At 47.8% G+C, this 18,257-nt stretch overlaps 1 protein-coding gene across 1 annotated transcript; it reads right to left on the minus strand.

Annotated features, from left to right (window-relative positions):
- Nucleotides 1–4,784: 4,784 nt before the first annotated feature.
- Nucleotides 4,785–16,193, minus strand: GGT1 (gamma-glutamyltransferase 1). Its single transcript, XM_084272095.1, has 12 exons — nt 16,026–16,193; nt 15,267–15,394; nt 14,942–15,031; nt 13,726–13,918; nt 12,455–12,612; nt 11,460–11,609; nt 10,822–10,958; nt 9,803–9,990; nt 8,675–8,802; nt 7,738–7,850; nt 6,538–6,651; nt 4,785–5,542 (listed from the first exon to the last, which is right to left on the minus strand). Exons 1-12 carry the CDS (start codon nt 16,187–16,189, stop codon nt 5,399–5,401), a joined length of 1,707 nt encoding a protein of 568 aa, XP_084128221.1. The 5' UTR covers nt 16,190–16,193; the 3' UTR covers nt 4,785–5,398.
- Between the last annotated feature and the right edge of the window lie 2,064 nt (nt 16,194–18,257).

An 18,257-nucleotide genomic window follows, 5' to 3' on the forward strand; every position in this document is an offset into this window, starting at 1 on the left:
GGGCACCTCTCCCTGTGGCGAGAGAAGGGCCGGTGCCTGACAGTTCTCCCATCGCAGGGCCTGCAGAAGGTGAGTGGTTTGTGGAGGCAGGTGAGGATTGCAGTAGAAGAGCTCTTGGTTTAGGAAGCTTTGTAACTTTCTTCAAAATGCAAAGGATGCTTCACTTGTAGCCACGAGCTCAGGCAAACACCAGGACTGCTGAGAAGTGATGCAGAGCTATCAGACATTGGCAAGATACTTTTCTCCCATAGCCTCAGGCTATGCTCCAGCTCCCTGTTTCCCACAACTAGTCTCTACTGTTCCTGTAAGTAGAAATTTCCTCCGTCACAAGGAGGAAATTGTAGGGCTACTTAAGAACTATCACAGAGGGAAGATGTCTGGAGGAGAGACCTGAACTCGCACACCTGGATGCAAAAGGTCTTCTGTAGTTACTCCATAAGCTTGCCCTGCTCAGGGACAGAGAATCAAACGTTTCAGGAAAAAAAAACCCCAAAACAACCAAATTGATGAGCTCAAAACCCCAAAGCTCTTTTCAAATGCCATGGGGCAAGTGCTCATCACTCCCAACAAGTCCATTTTCTGAAAGCTTATGAGCTGTTACGTCCCTACAGGCACAGACAGTACTGTGTGGGTGCTTCTGAGCCCCCCTGCCCTTCGCCTCTCAGTTCTTACCTCACACACAGCCCTCCTAGTACACAAATAACTAAAACCACTCTGTAAACACCATAACAAGTATTTGAGCACACACTATTAAAAAAACAAACCAAAATGAGGTCACCCCACACACCCTTGTAAACAAGGCCAGATAGGATTTAAATCTATGTTTTTACCCACAAAGTCTGTCCAGTAAAGCCATCGACTTGCCAAAATCTCAGCCTTCACTTACATTTTAATGATGGGTCTGAGTGAAGCTGACTAGAGCCAGACATGTGTTTGCCTTCAGACATTGTACACAGAGGACTATAGCATGAGCATAGCTGTATCACAGCTCAGTGCAAGCGTATTACTCAGTCACCAGGGCAGAGCCTGGAGCACTGCATCACACATCTGGAAGAAAAGTTATTTATGCACAGGGCCAGCTCAATGCATGTCCTCCTCCAAGTGGGATTGATGTTAGATCCCCTCCTTCAGGAAGGACTACTGGTTTTTCCACCAGAGCTGCTTACTCAAGCCACAGCAGTGGCACAGCACCACCAGACAGCGTTACAGTACTGCTGACCATGAGCAGAGGAAGGGAACAGGTCTAAAGCTGGGGGGTGAGGAGGCAGTATTGAGGAGGAAGGGGTTACACTGGGGGGGTTGGGTTGGTAGTCATATGCAAGCTACGTAATTTGCTTAAGTTTCCTACTTTCATTAACTGCCTTTCCTCAGCTACCAGTCCTGTCCACTGGTCCTAGTGTCAGAAATAGCACCCCAACTGCAGGGTTGTCACAGGGGAAGCACTTTGGGCACCAGACACCATCTGGCTCACATTGTGGGACCAGACACACTGACGAGACCAGATGCTGGCTTTAGCAAGATCTGTAGTTATTTCTAGCTGGCCCAACTGTGCTTAGAGTTTGCAAAAAAGCAACCAAGAATGGCACTGGCTGGAGACAGGGAGATCAGCTCTTCCTTCCCCACTGGACATCAGGGCAGCCTTCTGCAGTGCCCCACGCCACACTCATCGCATTCCTCTGGCAGAGAAACTGAGTCACCAAGTACCTAAGCCTCCAGTTACCTTCACTTCTGACATACCTTAGGGTAAAGCACACCTCATCAATCCAGCCTGACACCTTTCCAGTGCAACTTCCCACCACGAAGGCATGGTAACGTTATCTGTAGTCCAGCACTCACTGCAATGTAACTACTTTGCTACTAGCACTCAAACTGAGCCAATGAAGCAGTTTTGAAACCCATCATAGCTTTAACTTGCAAGACAGACAGGAATAAGAGTGCAGATCTCTCTCACTGCAGCAGAGACTTCCAGTCCTGTAGTCCTCACTAGTGATCCATCTAGCGAAGCTGAGGGTTTGTGCCTCCCTTAGCAGCTCTGCTCCTGCCCTGCCACCTCCTCACCACTGCTGAAGTCTGCTTGAGTCAAGAGCCTCCCTGTTTGGTCTCTCCTCATTCATACTCATGCCAGTAGGAGAGCATTATTTTTGTATTTGGTCAGCTTACACAGAGTTTTAAAGCATCACTGTACATAGGCTGCTCTATTTTCTACTGAAATATTTAAATTATATTTTTGATTGTTTTAATAAAGTGTTCTTAAGCCAGTCTAGGAATTTCTCCCCTAAAACTGTTGCCTAGCTTAACACACAAGCAGCTGTTGGAGACAGGACTTCCATGCAGGTGTTTCCAGCAGCAACAGTTGTTCAGTCTGGGGCTTGATAAGCCACTGGAGAACCTGAAGAACTCTGCAGCAGACTGCATATACTGCTTGCCTCTCACAGCTTGTTTCAGCACTTCCCTGTGGCCTTTACAGAGGCTGGATGCCAAAGCAAAATTGTGGTAACTGGGGAGAGGTGAACCCCAGTTCATGACCTGGATTGCCCTTTAGTAGTACAGCTCCCTTGAACTCAGGTGGATTTGGTCAGAAATCCGTATCCTCCATATCCTGCATCATGTCAGGCTGCTGGCACTAAGACCTTAAGGCTCTGCTCAGAAGCAGAAGGGGCAGGTGGAACACGAGCAGGAAGACGTCTTTTCTTGTAGCTGAAACATTCGGAGAAGCTGTGTGTGTATCACTGGGAGGTTTTAGAGCATGAACAGTTCTAGCCCCCTCTACTCCACTCTTGTGAGACCCCCCCCTGCAGTGCTGTGTCCTGCTCTGGGGTCCTCAGTACAAGACAGACATAGACCTGTTGGAGTGAGTCCAGAGGAGGCCATGAAGATGACCCGAGGGCTGGAGCATCTCTGTGATGAAGACAGGCTGACACAGCTGGGCTTGTTCAGCCCAGAGAAGAGAAGACTCCAAGGAGACCTTAGAGGAGCCTGCCAGGACCTAAAGAGGCTACAGGAAAGCTGAAGAGGGGCTGTTCACAAGGGCAGGGAGCAATAGGACATGGGGTAATGGCTTTAAGCTGAAGGAGGGCAAATACAGGTTAGATACCAGGAAGAAATTCTTCCCTGTGAGGGTGGGGAAGCCCTGACACAGGGAGCCCAGAGAAGCTGTGGCTTCCCCTGGATCCATGGCAGGGTTCAGAGCCAGGCAAGGTGAGTGTTTGGGCACCCTGGGCTGGGGGGTGTCCCTGACTGGTTTAACAAACCAGTCCTTTGTGGTGGTAATGCTAAAACAAAGAAAGAAATCCATTTCTGCAGAGAATCAAGAATCCCAAAGCATTTACAAGAGTAGTTTTCGACAAGAGGGTTTTGAGCCACAGCAAAACCTGAGCTTTCCCTAAGGGAAGTTTTGCAACACAGGTTATAAATAATAGGGGAGTTTTCCGACAAGCTAGAAGAAACTCAGGACCGTAAGTGAGACCACTGCACCAGCATCCCAGCAGCAGTTTGTTTCAGAAACCACATTTGTCCAACAGTCATTTCCCAGAAAACAGCCTCCAGTTTCAAAGCACAAGCCCTCTCGGTTGTAGTTCACACTACAGTGGCTGTAGGGTTTCAATCAGTTTATTTTCCTCTGCAATAATTCTGGTCATTTCTCAGATCACACTTGGCCAAGACAGAGCTCAGCTAGGCCAAAGGGCCAGGTACTTCCAACAGATCACAGGTGATGCTGTTCCACACACACACTTGTATCAGACCTTCAGAAAATGCCCTGTGAGCTGCAGTGGAACCACAGCCGGCTGCCGACTGGCATCTGCCATGGGAGTAAAAGAAGTAGGAAAGCCAAAGTCTCGGTTCAGCAATAAAAGATACAGGTTTGGCCCCAAACCGACCTAATTCTTTAAGGAACACGGTAACCTCAGGTTATTCACCATCACTGCCTTAGCTGCACCTAACAGCAGCCACAGCAGCTCAGGAAAAAGGAGCACAGAGCACATCCCAGGCAACTTTTGGTAAAGCCAATTAGTGGGACTTATATAACAATTACATAGGTCAAAGCCATGACTCTGATTTAAGCGTGACCTACCTGTCACCTTAGTCCATGAAACTAGACTCTCCTCAATTCCAGAAACTATTTGCAAAGAGGGATTCTGATGCCTAAAATTTCAGCCTTTCACTTTCTTTTCAATGCATTCTACATTTTAAGGTTCTCACTGACAGGAAGTTTCAGGCCAAATAGCTGAGTTCAGTTACTGTTAGTTGTGTTTCAGGAATTTCATAAACATTCCTAGAGCTTGACAACATCCTGGAACATTCAGTTTTGATCTTGGGCTAAGTTTATCTGATGTGATACATCAGTCAGTGCTGGTAGGTGAATACCAACATCCCCTCATGCACAACAGACACTCTTAGCTGTTCCATATCAGATAAGGGTTCCTGAGAGGTCATTAATTGTCTGATTAATGGTAACTTACCTTCAAACAAGAGTAGCTGTAGCATGACCTTTAGAGGTTTCATTTCCTTAGACTCTGGTGCTTCAGGCCTGCAGTATGATGTGGTAAGAAGCAAACTGGAAAAAAACAAGGGTTTTTTTTGATATTTAAGTGGGGGGTTTTTAACTCATAGCTTCATGAAAGGAACAAACAAAAGAGAAGAATCTCCAGAGAGCTTCTTTCATGCAGACTCTCATCATTCCTTTTAGCAGTAGCAACTGTGCAGGCAAGAAAAACATGTGACTCCATATTTCTTTATTTTAGTTGTGCTCAGAGTTTTACAGGTAGCATCTTCCCTTTAGACCTTCTCAACAGAAATATAAAAAAGTTTGAAGCCACTTCCCCGTTTACCCACTCATCTCCAGCGATGGAATGAAGCAAAAAGCAGAAACACCTTTTGTTAAAAGAAAGAGTGGAGAGTTTGGGAAGGCTTAGCCCAGTCTAGAGCTGAGCTTCCTCCCATGGCACAGGTTTATTAGTTTGTAACTTAGAAAACCCCGTCCCCAGAGTCCTGCAACTCACATCTACTCAACAGAAAACAATCTCTAGCAGTGACAGGGACATTCCCCGTAGCTGTCGCTGTGCAAGGGAAACACTTCTGGCAGCTTGAGTGAGCTGGACCTTCTTCAGAAACTCTGTCTTCGTGGGATGGAGAGGAGGCAGGGAACAAACTCTTCAAGGCAGAACAGACTCTTCAAGTAAGTAGTGCACGTCCTGGTAGACATGCCTGTCTTAGCAGACTGCTGTGGCATGAGGCACTGCGGTCATGGCTGTAGAGAACTGTCTCAGCTTTGTCAACAGAACCACAGGTAAATTTGTTCTCTTTCCTGTGAGAAGTCCCTGAGTTGCAGATCTAAAGGATCTTCCCCCAAACACACCTCAGTGTCAATAGACCACTGAAAAAAAGGAGCCGAGCCACGTCAGTAGCCTGCTGGGAAGCCACCTTTACGGGAATCGGAGGCTGCAGCCCAGCCTTTGTCTGTTCTGAGAATGGCCTGCACAACCGCTCCGCTGCTGATCCGCGTGGTGTTGTGTTTTCTCTTCTTCAGTTGCTCTTCTATACCCTGAAATGCAGAAGTGAATGAGGACAACGGGAGAGAGGAAGCGTTCGGTGCCTGTGCTGGGCAGGTCTGAAGCCACATGCCCTTCCTCCTCTTCCCTGTGCTTTCTGGGATGCTCTGCTTTTGAGCAGGGGGAATTGAGAAGATGTGGCATGTGTGGTGCTTGGTGTGGGCTACCCATATGATTCCTGGTCACAGAGCATTCTGCCTCAGCCAGAACTGATGGGTTCTGTGAGAGGATGGGGGAAAACACACGACTTGAAAAGAGCGGGGCATCCTCCTTGGTGCAGGCAGATCCCTCAACTGTTACCTTAATAAGCACCTTATCAAAGGAGAAACTTCTGAATAGTTTGATGAAGTAAACTGCCTTATGTAGGGCCATTTTCCCTAATATAGAGATATGTACAATAACTGCATCTGCCTCAGTCCTCTGGGATGTGTAATTCCTCAGGGCAAAGGAAGCTGCCAGCTCAGGTGAGTGATACGCAGGGTGAGGCCGATCCTACCATCAGCTCTCAGACTGACCATGCTGCACAGAAATCTTTACCATGAAAATATTTTAATTTTCTTTTCCTTGGGTCCCTCTGTGCATCCTCCCTTGCTTGCTCTGTGCCAGTGCTGCAGGATTCATCGGGAGGTTGCATAATAGGACAAGATTCCTGATCCTTACTGGATTTACACTGCTACATGGTTCAGGTCCTGACCTGCTTTGCTATTTTGCAAGTCATTTGAGCCAAACAACACAGATGGAAGATACATACCCTCCACTTCAGATGTAGGGCATGCTTGAATGCACTAGGCTACAAACTCACCTGACTGAGACTAAAGGTACACTTTGAACAGCTTGTGCCCAGTACTTGACCTGTGTCAGCTTTAATATGGCTCACCTGGGAACATTTGGCAAAGCTTCATGATTTTCCTTAAGTGCATGCCTTCCTGACACTAGGAACCCAGCACCACACAAGTTCATGCACACCCCAGACTCTAGCTAGACAAACCTCCTCTATTTTCTGCTCAAGCTCTGTGATATTGGGAAACAGCTGGTCGTGAATTCTGGGCTCTTCCACTGCTTTCTTCACATCATACCCAAACCAGATGGAATTCATGATCGTCTAGGAGAAGGAAAAAGCCTTAACGTTAGTTACTTGTCTTCAAGGAGGCCAGACCCTTGTAGAAACATAGGCAGAGATGTCTGAAGTGTGCACCAGAGCACATAAAAGGTGTGATTTCTTGTTCCTGCTGCTTTCAGCAACCCTTCTCTTGCCTAAGCAAAGCACAGGGACATTGCAGCAAGTCAGCTTGTATGAGCTCAGCAGGATTCCCACACAGAGAGACCGTGACTTACTAAAATTAACATAGTAAAAGGGTCAGATCCTCAAGCTGTTGTAGTTGGGTTTATGCTGCTGTGATTAAGGAAGTGCCAGTTAGACACACAGCTGTCCCCACAGCAAACTTACAGCAACAGCTTCTGCTACTGTGCGACCAGTTTCCTTCAACCTGGCTCATGTTAAATTGCAAGTTGGAGCCACTGGCAAGTGAAAACAGCCTCAGGATCAAGGGCTTAGAAAGCTGCTTGTGGTGGTTTTCTTATAGAGACTTCTCCCCTACCTCAGCCAGAAAGCAAGGTCCAGCCTGGTGCCCTGAACCACAGTGTGTGCTGGCAGAGCAGACAGCTGTCTCCTGCAATCACTTTTGGTCTTGCTGGGCCTTTGAGTGGCTGTCACAGCAGCTGAGAGAGCCTGCTTGTCAAATGGTCTGATGCCATGCCTGGCCTAAGTTCTTACCTTCTCTGGGTAACTTTCACCCAAAGTTTAGGACACTGGATGAAGATGGCTCTAAACTAGGTAAAGAGACTAGTTCCTGCACATCCAGGGAACAGAAGTCAAAGCTAAACTCAAGTCATAAATCTTCTGGAAGCGGTAATGTCAGATGGCCAAATGAAAAGACTTGGAGTCACTGAAGGAAGCAGTTCAGGAGACCCTTTGTGGCTCTGTCAGATGTTGCTGGTGGAGGTCTGGCCCTCCCAAGGCCAGACAGGAACTGCCCTTGCAGACCCCTGGCCCACAGCTGGGAACCACAGCCACAGTCACTTCACAGGTGGAGAATTCAGCCCCTTACCCCAAACATTGCCCCTTCCCCACCTCATTTTGCCTCAGCCTTGCCCTGTCCCCCACCTGTATGCCCATACCATCACATACCAGTGCTGTTGCTGTAGTTATTTTTGTTCCACCAGAAGCACCAACCACCATCTTGACCTTTTTCGTTTTATCCACCAAGATGGAGGGGCACATAGAGGACATCGGCTGTTTACCTGTTGGGGACACAGATGCAACAGAGGTTTAGCTCTCCACCTGCAGGTTAGAAACTGCCAGTTCCTGCTCCACATCTAAACCCAGAGCCCCAGTATCCACCACCTTCCTGACAGCTCATGAGTCCTGTTCAGGCCTTGGGGATCCCACTGTCCCCTGTACCCATCTCCTTGCTCCTGCAGTGTGAAGCTTAACTCTGCTTTTTCATGCAGAGGCTGAAGGTACCTTCCTCCACAGTCCTGTCCCAGACAGGGCTGTTGGCTTCCTGTACCCCATGGGACTTCCCTTCCTGCCCTTTTCCCTTCCCTGTCCCTCTCTAAAGCTTAGGCTACAGCAGGGTGGCAGAATCCCAGCCCGCTTTAGCAGCAATGAGATGGATCTGGAGGAAGCAGTGGTGGAGCAGGCAGGGTGCTTGGGTTAGGGTGTGGGAACTGGATCTATCCAAAGGTGCCCCACAGCTCCCAAGGCAGCACAGGAATAAGGCTTGACAGTGCCACGTAACACAGCAGTCAGTTCCTGCTTCTGCCTCCCTCTTAAATCACTTCAAAGAAATCTTCTGCAACCCCAAGTCATCTCATCTGACATAACTGAGCTCCCTGGGAAAGGATTTCTGCTTGTCAGAGTTTTTCTTCAGACAGCCTCTCCGCTGGGGTGAAGGAGGGGCAGCTGACTATGTGTTTTTGACAGGGCTGCCAGGTGACTCACTTTCATCCCTGTCCTCTGCAGAATGCCCCAGACCTGTGCTACAGCCTACCTTGCAAACAGCACAGCATTAGCATGCAAAATACAGCCAGAAGTCTGAGCCAGGAAAGGAGTTTACATCTACCTGGTGCTATGAAATTTGCTGGGGAAGGAGGGATGCCAAATCCATTGATTATGTAAGGGGAGCTGAAGTCGTCCATCTCGTCGTTAAATATGATTCCACTCATGGTGGATCGCACATCAGAGCCAAAGCTGAACAAAACAAGTTGGTGCAGACATGTCAAAACCAGAATAAATCCAGGAAGAGTTTCAGGTGAATTACTGCAGTGTGAAACCTGGGATTTGATTGGAGTAAATCCCCACTCCCTCCCTGTTGTAGAGGAGTCTTTCTGTCACCCCTTGGGGGAAGGAAGCAGTTTGTACCCTGAGTACATGGCTACAGAAAGGAAAGGCAGCCCAGAGGCCTGCAGCATCGCTCCCCTGCAAGGACCCCAAGGCAAAAAGCAGCATGGTAGCTAAATACAATGGATTTCCCTCCCAGCCAGGCACAGCTGTGCTCCATTTAGATGTTGTGAAAAGAATTTTCACTGAAAGAGTTGTTGGGGCCTGGAACAGGCTGCCCAGGGAGGGGGTTGAGTCACCATCCCTGGATGTGTTTAAAAAAAGGGTAGATGAGGTACTCAGGGGTATGGTTTAGCATAGGACAGGAACGGTTGGACTCAATAATCTTAAAGGTCTTTTCCAAACTTGGGATTCTGTGATTCAGAGGCAGCTTAGCAAAAAAGCTGGCATACTTGGGAATGATTTGGGTTTTGCTGAGAATCATCCATCTGGAGACATTTTCTATGGAGAAAAAGAACCTTCACCCCCCAGCACAGAACACAGCTCTTCCTGGCAGCACTCGAAGCCAAACACTGTGCTTCCAGGCCAGCTGCACGGGCTCAAATTCCTTCCAGATGCCTGGGAAATCAGAGGCAGCAGTGATACCACTGCTTATGAGAAGACCCAGATGCAGGGAATGTTTTCTTGATTGGTGAATGCACCATGAGAGAGGACACTTCTTGCCCTCTGACCCAACCACCCAGTCCTGTGTTAAGAGCTGACCTGCAAGCTCAGCAGAAGCACCCATCAACAGCACTACCCATCACTACCCTGCTACAGAGATGACAGTTCAGTGATGTTTTATACCAACCACAGAACCACCACTAGGAAGATGGGGAAGGCCTACATGAAGTAATGTCTGAGCTCATACTATTGGTTGATGGTGCTGGTGGCGGACACAGCACTGCCATCATCAGCCACAATGGAGAGGTGGGAAGTACCGGCATTATCTCCAGTGTAATATACTGGTTCATAGTAGTCAACTGGATGGGAAGTGTTGTCTGTGATTTTCCTCCGGAGACTATCTGCAAAGAACTCGGATGTCATGTTTCTGATTGCCTGTCAGAGAAACCCAACACAGTTACTCAGCAGATAAACTGTAAGAGACATGTAGTTGTGAGGCTGATATCCAGTACTTGAGATCACGGAAGAGGGGCAAATCCCAGCAGTGAGGCTATACTTTTCCAGCAGGGGCTTTCCTCCTTCTTGAAAGATGGACATTGTACCCAAGAGCATTTTAAGCAGTCACAGAAGTAGCTGTTACAATGCACCACTCTGTGCAGGAAGTTAATCAGCATCTGTTACTGTAGATCCATGGAAAGCTGTCCTCAATGCTGCTGTAAAGCACAGCCAAGCAGAGCTATACTTGCTTCAGAGATGAGAGGAAAGGGACTGGGTTGAGAGGACTAGGCCAAGGTAAGCTCTGATCATTGCCCTTGAAGCTGCAAAGTTGTGTCCATCAAGCTGGGCTGGGTTCAGAATCTTCTGCTTTTTCAGAGTCACAGAGGTGAAAGCAGAGTTCTGCCTCGCCCCTTCCTGCCCTGTGGACCATTTACTATAGGCAGGTCTGTGGCTAGGAAGCCACAAGGATATTGAGAATGTCATCCAGTGAATAAGGCTTCAAACACTATGAGAACAAGGAGGGTTAGCCCTAAATATACTCAAATGCTCTGGGTGAACTGAGGATTTTGCTTTTCCTTACAGTGGGAATATCCCTCACAGCTCAGCCATGAGTCACACGGACTTCACATAGTGATTCAGAGATAATTCAGTGCCCATCAAGAGCAGGGGGCACTGAGCATCCCTGACAAACTTTAGTCAACCAAAAACTTCAGGTCACATTCCAGTCAACCTTGGTGTTGCAGAGAGAAAAAGGCTTTTGCTGGGTACCTCAGTAATGTTGACAAATTTTGGATCTCCCAGTAAAGTCCTCTTGGCGTAGGCAAAGCGAAAGGCCTCCACAATGCGGTGGTAAGTCAGACCTTTCTCCTCCACGGTTTTGATGCTGTCAGCAGAGAAATTATATCCTGGCAACAGAAGACAAACAATTGTGAACACAAAAGAAGACACATAGTCAATGGGCTGCCAATAAACTTGTGTCAAATGGTATAATGTAGAAGCCCAGTCTCTACAGAGATGCAGTCACTGGTCTATCCTAAATCTCTGCATGGAAAGCACAGGAGCTGTGGTAGTTTTGAACACTGTAGAAGTCTTCAGCAGGATTTGTACTTGCAGAGATGTTTACCAAAGAAGCCACAAGTACAGGTTAGTTTCCACCAGGGAAGTGCCTGGTCCGGAAGGTATTTTCCCTCTCATACCTCTATTTCAAGCAGGGAGGTGATGTCCCTGAGCTTACAGCTATAAAGGAATGTGTCTGCATCTTCAGTCCCTCAAGGGATTGAGAGATCAGACTTCTCACCTGCTGGAGGGCTACCAAGGGAGGCCCAGCTCCTCAGACAAAAAGGCACTGTCTTTGGAACTCTCCCAGCTCCTGCTGCCTTTAAGGTACTGCTCAGTGGCACCCTCACCTTTCAGTATGTTGAAGATGAGGGCTAGCACCGGGCCACTTAGGGGGGCACTAGGTGTGTAGAGGGTGTACTCCCCAAGTGTGATCTGTATGGGGTCTTCGATCACTGTGGCATTGTACTCCCGCAGATCATCCAAGGTGACAATGCCCCCTGGAAAAGAGAAGGAAATTAGAGATGTGGGTTTATGTGACCTCAGGCAATACTCCATCAACAGGTACCACAGCAAGGACAAGAGGGAACACAGACAAATCCAAAAAGTTGCAAGGTAAAAAGAGCAAAGATGGGTGCACAGGATATGAATTTATTCCTTGGTAGATCCAGCTCAGGCTCAGATAGCCCAAGCTTGAAGTTGGGCTGACTTACAGCAGCCAAAAATCTAGTGATCCATCTTTTTTTACAAAGGACACCAGCAATTTCAGGTCACAAAATGTCCTTACAAGTCCTGTTTACAGGAGGAGGATGCAGCTTTGGAGCGCAGGTGTTCTGTGCTACCCCACAAGCTACCCCATTGCTTTGTACCGGAAGTGGGAAGACTAATTATCCACCACACACAAAGCCTCACGTGAGGCTGGCTGGAGCTAGCCAACGCCAGCTAGCAAGGATAGGGTACTACCACCATCTAGTGGCACAGAGAGAGTCAATGAGCTCAGCCTTCACAGGACCATGTATGCAATCAGTGCTTTAGGTAGGAACTTGTTGGATTCCGGCCCTGTAAACAGCAGGTATCTGCTAAGCCATATCCAGACGTGCCAGGCTGTATGGCACAGAACTGCACACTATATACCCTGCCTTTCTGACTGAGCTTCAAACGCATCCATTAAAGCACCAAACGGCTTCTCTTGGGTGTCCTGTTGCCACAGATGTCAGAGGCAGCATTTCAGGCAGCAGGCTTGACCCCCTTCCAAGGCTTCTGTGGGTCACTGGCTCCTCCCTAGATGCTGAGCTGCAGCAGTCAGGTCACTCGTGCTGTTTTGGACAGATGTCCTGTTTCTCACCTACATTGTGGATGTCATCGATGATCTGCTGTGCCAGCCTTCCTGTGTAAAAGGCATCTGCTCCTTCACTTGCTATAGTCTCATACGTGGTGGCTAGTTTGGGCATCTTGACAATATCACCCTCTTGCAGAATTTTCCCTCCTCTGCAGAACACTTCGCTAACAGAGAAAGGAGATTGAGAAGATCAGATCTGAGAGACAGGTTCAAAACAATGCATACCTGTACCAGCTGACATGGTGTTTGAATGTTCATGCTAGAGGCTTCTTGGAGAGAAGAGAACCTGCCTGAGCCATGCCCCAAGGGTCCTGATATCTCACACTGGGACACAAAAGCAAACAGTGGTTTCTGACATGGGACTCCACATTGCTCTGGATTTGCTCAGTGAAACCTGCAGGAGAGTGTTGATCTTTTTCACCAAGACAGGCCACCCTCCCTACTTGCCCAAGGGGCCAACAACTGCAAGATGCCCAGGAGGGACTACAGTCCCTGAACTCAAGCAGTTCAGTTCAAAGCACAGACTATGAAGCTATGAGGCTCAAAGCTTCCATTGAGTCCAGGAGAATGAGTTTTGATCCCTGTTTGTCAGGGGACTTTGAGATAAACTGTTTTCTCTCTAGCTCCTTCATCATGGATCACGAATGTGCTGCTGTGGACCTGCCAGGTGGAAGTACAGGAGATAGGCCCAGGTGACTGGAAACCATCCTGCAGCTGGCAGAGATTTTAGGGAAAAGAGAGGATTAAGCATGATCTCCTGTAGAGCTGGACATAGACACCAAGGGTCAAAGTAAGAGGAAGTGGAGGAGCATTTAAAATCTTTCATGTCCTCAGCCATTGCCAGAAGTGGATGGTCAGAGGTACTGCTTGAGGAAGGCTGACAATAGAGTAAAAGATGACCCAAATTCCCACTGCATGACAGCAGATGAGATGTTTGAGGAGATTCTACAACTGCCCCGAATTCAGGTAAGATTAGCTTAGTGTACTTCCAGCATGGGGAAAAGCAGAAAATGCATTGCCATCTGACAGATTTCTCTCAGCATGCACTCTAATTCCACCTTTGCTCTGAAAAATGGACTTTAAGAGCAGAATTCATCTCCCTCTAAAGGTCAGGACATGCCTAAAATGGGCCATATGATTTATCACTTTCAGGTAGCTGGAATAACATCAGCAGGTGCAGTGAGTACAGGCACTATATTACTCAGGGACAGAGACGTTTTACCTAGGATGCAGTTACCCCAAATTTCTCTGCACAGAACAGTGACTGCTCTACCTACCACAGTGAAGGGCTGCTTTCAATTGACTCCTTTCTGGCTTTGATGGCTGCTGCAAGGCCTTTCCCAATAGGGAATCCTTCTCTTGCCAACTTGATGCTGGGCAGAAACAGGTCTTTCCACGCCAGCTTGCCGTGACGTTTGTGAGCCAGTTCATACCCACGAATTTCTCCGGGAACAGCAATGGACAGTCCTCCTGGAGCAGACAGGGAGTGTTATTAGTCTTCCAAAGCAAGGAAAAAAAAAAAAAGGATTAATGGAGTAGGAGGTTGAACAATCTTCTCTGTAAGCTGTTTTTAGGCAGGGATTATGTACACTATGATCAGCTCATCTTATGCATGTGATGCTAACAAAATCCTTCTGTGTGACATTTATCCCTACTGGACTGTTGAAACACCTCTGCCCTCTTGCTGGTAACTCAAGTTTTTGGGTCATTTCCCCTCGGTAGGGTCTGTACCAGAGAAGAGCTGCTCAGAACACAGAAGCTATCTTAGCTGCCTACAGCTTCCAGTCCTTCAGAGAACATACAACATTGAGAGGACACAGACTACATACGTACTTAAACCAGAAACTTTATTGCAGCACTGTAACTACAATTGCAATAGACTGATTACTACATAGCACAGTGATACAGCACTTTGGTCAATCCTATTTTTATTGGCATCTCTCAGAAGTTCATCCAACACACTTCTCAAACCCCTTTCAAGGTGCTATTCCTCCTCGGTTACAGAAGTAACCATGAAGAGAACTAGTTAGTATTTATTTCTACTTTGGATTTGAAAATACTTCCCTGAAAGGAAATCACTTCTTCCCTGGAACCCCTAAACTTTTAGTTAAAGCGACCACAGAAGGTATTTAGGGTGGACACTTAAACTCACGAGAACTATGTTGATCCACAAAGATTTATTCAAAGAGCTGGAAGGGAAAGATGGCAGATATGGAACAAGTTATACTTAGTGCTTTGGAGTCACTTCCATTTTCATGAAGTGAAAACCAGAAAGTGCTGAAGTGATCAACTGCTCTGAAGGACGTTATTTTTAGCCTCCCTGTCAGGACAGAATTTGCAGATTGTGTAAAGTAGACGACTTTCTAGATGAGAAATCCTGAATATATGAAAGAACCTAAACAGAAGGAATGTTCTTTAATCTAGACCTGTCAGTAGTAGCTAATGTTGGAGCTATGTGGTCCCCCCAAAGCAGTGATACCGCCTTTGCCATACCTTTCAGAGACAGCTGTGTGTCGTTTCCAAACATGTCCTCTGATGCATTTTTTGGAGCCACCTCTCTTGCATTAATGATTTCCACTTTTCCTTTAATGACAGAGCAAGGAAGATGATGTTTAGCTCTGGACTCAACACACAGGCGTGGTCTCTGCTGAAGAAGTCTGATCAACGTAAGCCAGTTCCTTGGCAATTACTCTGAAGACATCATGTTCCCCAAGAGGCTGTGAGAGTCAGTCTTTTACCTTCATTCGGGTAGGGTAAATCACCTGCTTTAGATAAAAGTTCTTAAACTGTTCCAGATGTGTACGGCCCTGGTCCTTACCTGTGCTGCTGTAGATGGTAAAGAAGAGGCCCCCTCCAATGCCCATGCTGTGAGCATTCATGAGTCCTACACAAAGCAGAGCTGCAATCGCAGCATCCACTGCTGATCCACCTTGCTGGAGGATGTCCCTGTGCAGCACAAGAAAAAGACATGTTACAGTGTCTCAGCTACCTGTGAGCAGTGGATTCATCTCATCAAAACAGCTATGACAGACTCTCTAATGCGTGTCCACACCCAGACTATAAGTTCCTAAGGAATAGGAAGTTTTGAGCTTCTGTCACCTTTGAGAACAGATCCTAATGCTCTAGGTGCAGACTAGATGTGCCTCAGTAGAGACACATCCAAACTAGCTTGAAAACACTGTGTATCAAAGTGTATCAAAGTATGTGTGGGGACAGGCATCCCAGGCACATTCATTACACATGAGAAACGAAACTGAGGAGCCTGAAATCTGCAGTGTTTGCATCTACAACTGGAGGGCAGCTTGATAAATGTCTTTTAAAAGAGGGAGCTTGTTTCCCTTGTTCATGCACCTAGGGAATCTTCACCTGCTGTGCTGTCCTTGAGCAGCTGCAGTAACATTGCCCAGGCTTGGTAAAACCCCAGGTTTGATTTTGACCTTCTCTTTGTACAGGGAGATCAGAGATTATCTGTGCTGGGCAACTGCCAGGCTTGCACCTGGACAGCAGGGAAGCAACAGTTTTGTCTTGCACAAGAGCTGTCAGAGCTAATGAGAGTCACGGCACAATTAGCGGGTACCTTCCAATTACTGAGCACTGCCCCGCGTCGGTAGCCACAGCCGCCCTCTTGTAAGTGTGCGTGTCCCCTGAGTCAGAGCGCAGCCCGAAGAAGAGGCCCAGAAACAAGATGAGCCCCAGCAGGGCTGTCGTCAGGACTCCGGCCACCACATAACGCTTCTTCATCTTCCTGTGGGAAGAGACAGGATCATCAACCTGGCTGCTTCTGGGCAGACAGGAGCTAGGGAATACATGAGCAGGCACAAGAGCAGTCTTATCATCTGCCTTCTTTCATATCCACTGTTTCCACCTCTACCCCCAGGAGCCGACAGCTCTGCACATAGAAGGGCAGTTGGGGAAGGAGTGGCCAGGGAGGTCTGAGCCCAGTTCTGGCCTCGACAGTTACTTCAGGGTGATGTCCTGTTTTGAAGTGAAGTAGACTATCAAGAGAGGAGGAGAAGGTGTTCAAAATTTCCTGCTACTCTTACCTTTCTGTAGCAATAGGACAATCAATTGTTCTTACACTCTGAGGATTCACTGCTCTGCTTGGGAGAACTGGACTCCATCTAGTTCCCAAATCAAGTCAGCAATACCAATCAGAGTCTTTACCAGACTCCCCTCTCCAGGACCCGCTGGCAAGCCCTTTGCCTCCTTTGTAATGCGATGGAATCAAGGATTGCATCCCGCCCACATCCTGGAGGCAGGCTGGCTTTGTCAGCTGAGCAACCATCCGTGTTGACCTCTTCCTCCCTACTTCATAGCCACACAGTGAGGCTGTGTGTATGACTGCTTCCCATCTTTCAAGTCCTTGCTTTTTCACAGGTTTCCAAGAGTTCCAAGATGTGGGCAGTGAATAGCTTCCTCCTCTCCTGAAACTCTCACATAAAAGGCCTCTCAAAGATTTCCTCACTCAGATTGGACTAGATGATCTTTCAAGATCCCTTCCAACTCCTAACGTTCCGTGACTCCGTGATTCATATCAAGACCTTTCCTATGGGCACTGCAGGTACCATTTCTCTATGCCCCTGCTGACTCTATGCACACAACTATTCTAACAACTCCAAAGCTTTTACCAGCTTCTCCTCTAGCCATTATTTCCAGCCTATTTTTGGAGCCTTCTACTACACTGAGCACCTCAGGGACTCCTGAAGGCACTTTGGTAACAGCTCTGAAGTGTTATAGTACCAGCAATCAAAAGGTCTCAAACCAGTAACTATCACTTGGGTAAGAACCCATCTTATAGGAGACAGGTAACCTCATACACCAAAAAAGCATCACCTTCATAGGTGAGAAGGGAAATCCAGGGGCCAGAACATAATTGGAGTTAGTCATGACTCACATCATCTTCAAAAGAAAAAACCTGAGCCTTAACTTTATATGATCTGCTTTTAAATACGATGTCTGTTAAGGACTTCATCCAGAAGGCAGTCAATGACCAGTGAAAGACACATCTTAGTCACTAGCAAGTGGCCTTGGCCAAATCTATTTGGCACACCCCAGCAGTCCTTGGTCAGACCACCTTTCCAATGAGTCTGCCACTTCTAAGCAACTATGGCCAGTGCTCATGTCTCCACGTGTCCCAGTCCTGCATACAGCTGTTCTTGGGGCACGCTGGGTTTCTGTTCACCTGTGAGCAAGCACAGCATATTCCAGATACACACGGGGATGAGTAAAAAGCTACTGAGGGGATGGAGAGTCACTGACACCTTGTTAGGTCTGACAGTTCATGAAATAAAGCTTGAACGGGCTACTCACTGCCCCATTTCCTTCCCCATTACTGCACTGCTCCAGCAAAAATTACCTGATTTCAACAAATCACCTCCAGGGTCCAATTCCCCCCACCCTGTGTAGCACAGCTTTGTGTTTGCACTGTGACTGCTGCACTCACACAACAGCAGAGACACCCTTTACCTCACCAAAGCCTCTGCCACCCTCAGAGACAAGCCAGCCTGTGGCACTGTGGCAAAGCGTGGATCCACCAGCCACACTCCCTGCGGATGGTTCCGCAGCCCGAGCTCCAGCGGTCAGAGCAGCGGCCGGTGCCTTGCAGCAGCGGCACACGTGGGTCAGGGAGCAGCGAGTGTGCCAGCGCTGAGCTAACGAGAGGAAACCGGCCAGGCCAGCCAAACCAAAACTTTTCTCAGAGGGAGGAGATTAGCAAGCACTGTCCCCTCACAACCTCCCCCCTCCACTCCTGTTATTTAAATTAGGAGATATACACTTGCTAACCAAGATCTGTGAATCTCAGTTGGAG

This window comes from Gallinula chloropus, assembly GCF_964237585.1.
Source record: "Gallinula chloropus genome assembly, chromosome: 17".
Classification (NCBI taxonomy): Eukaryota; Metazoa; Chordata; class Aves; order Gruiformes; family Rallidae; genus Gallinula; species Gallinula chloropus.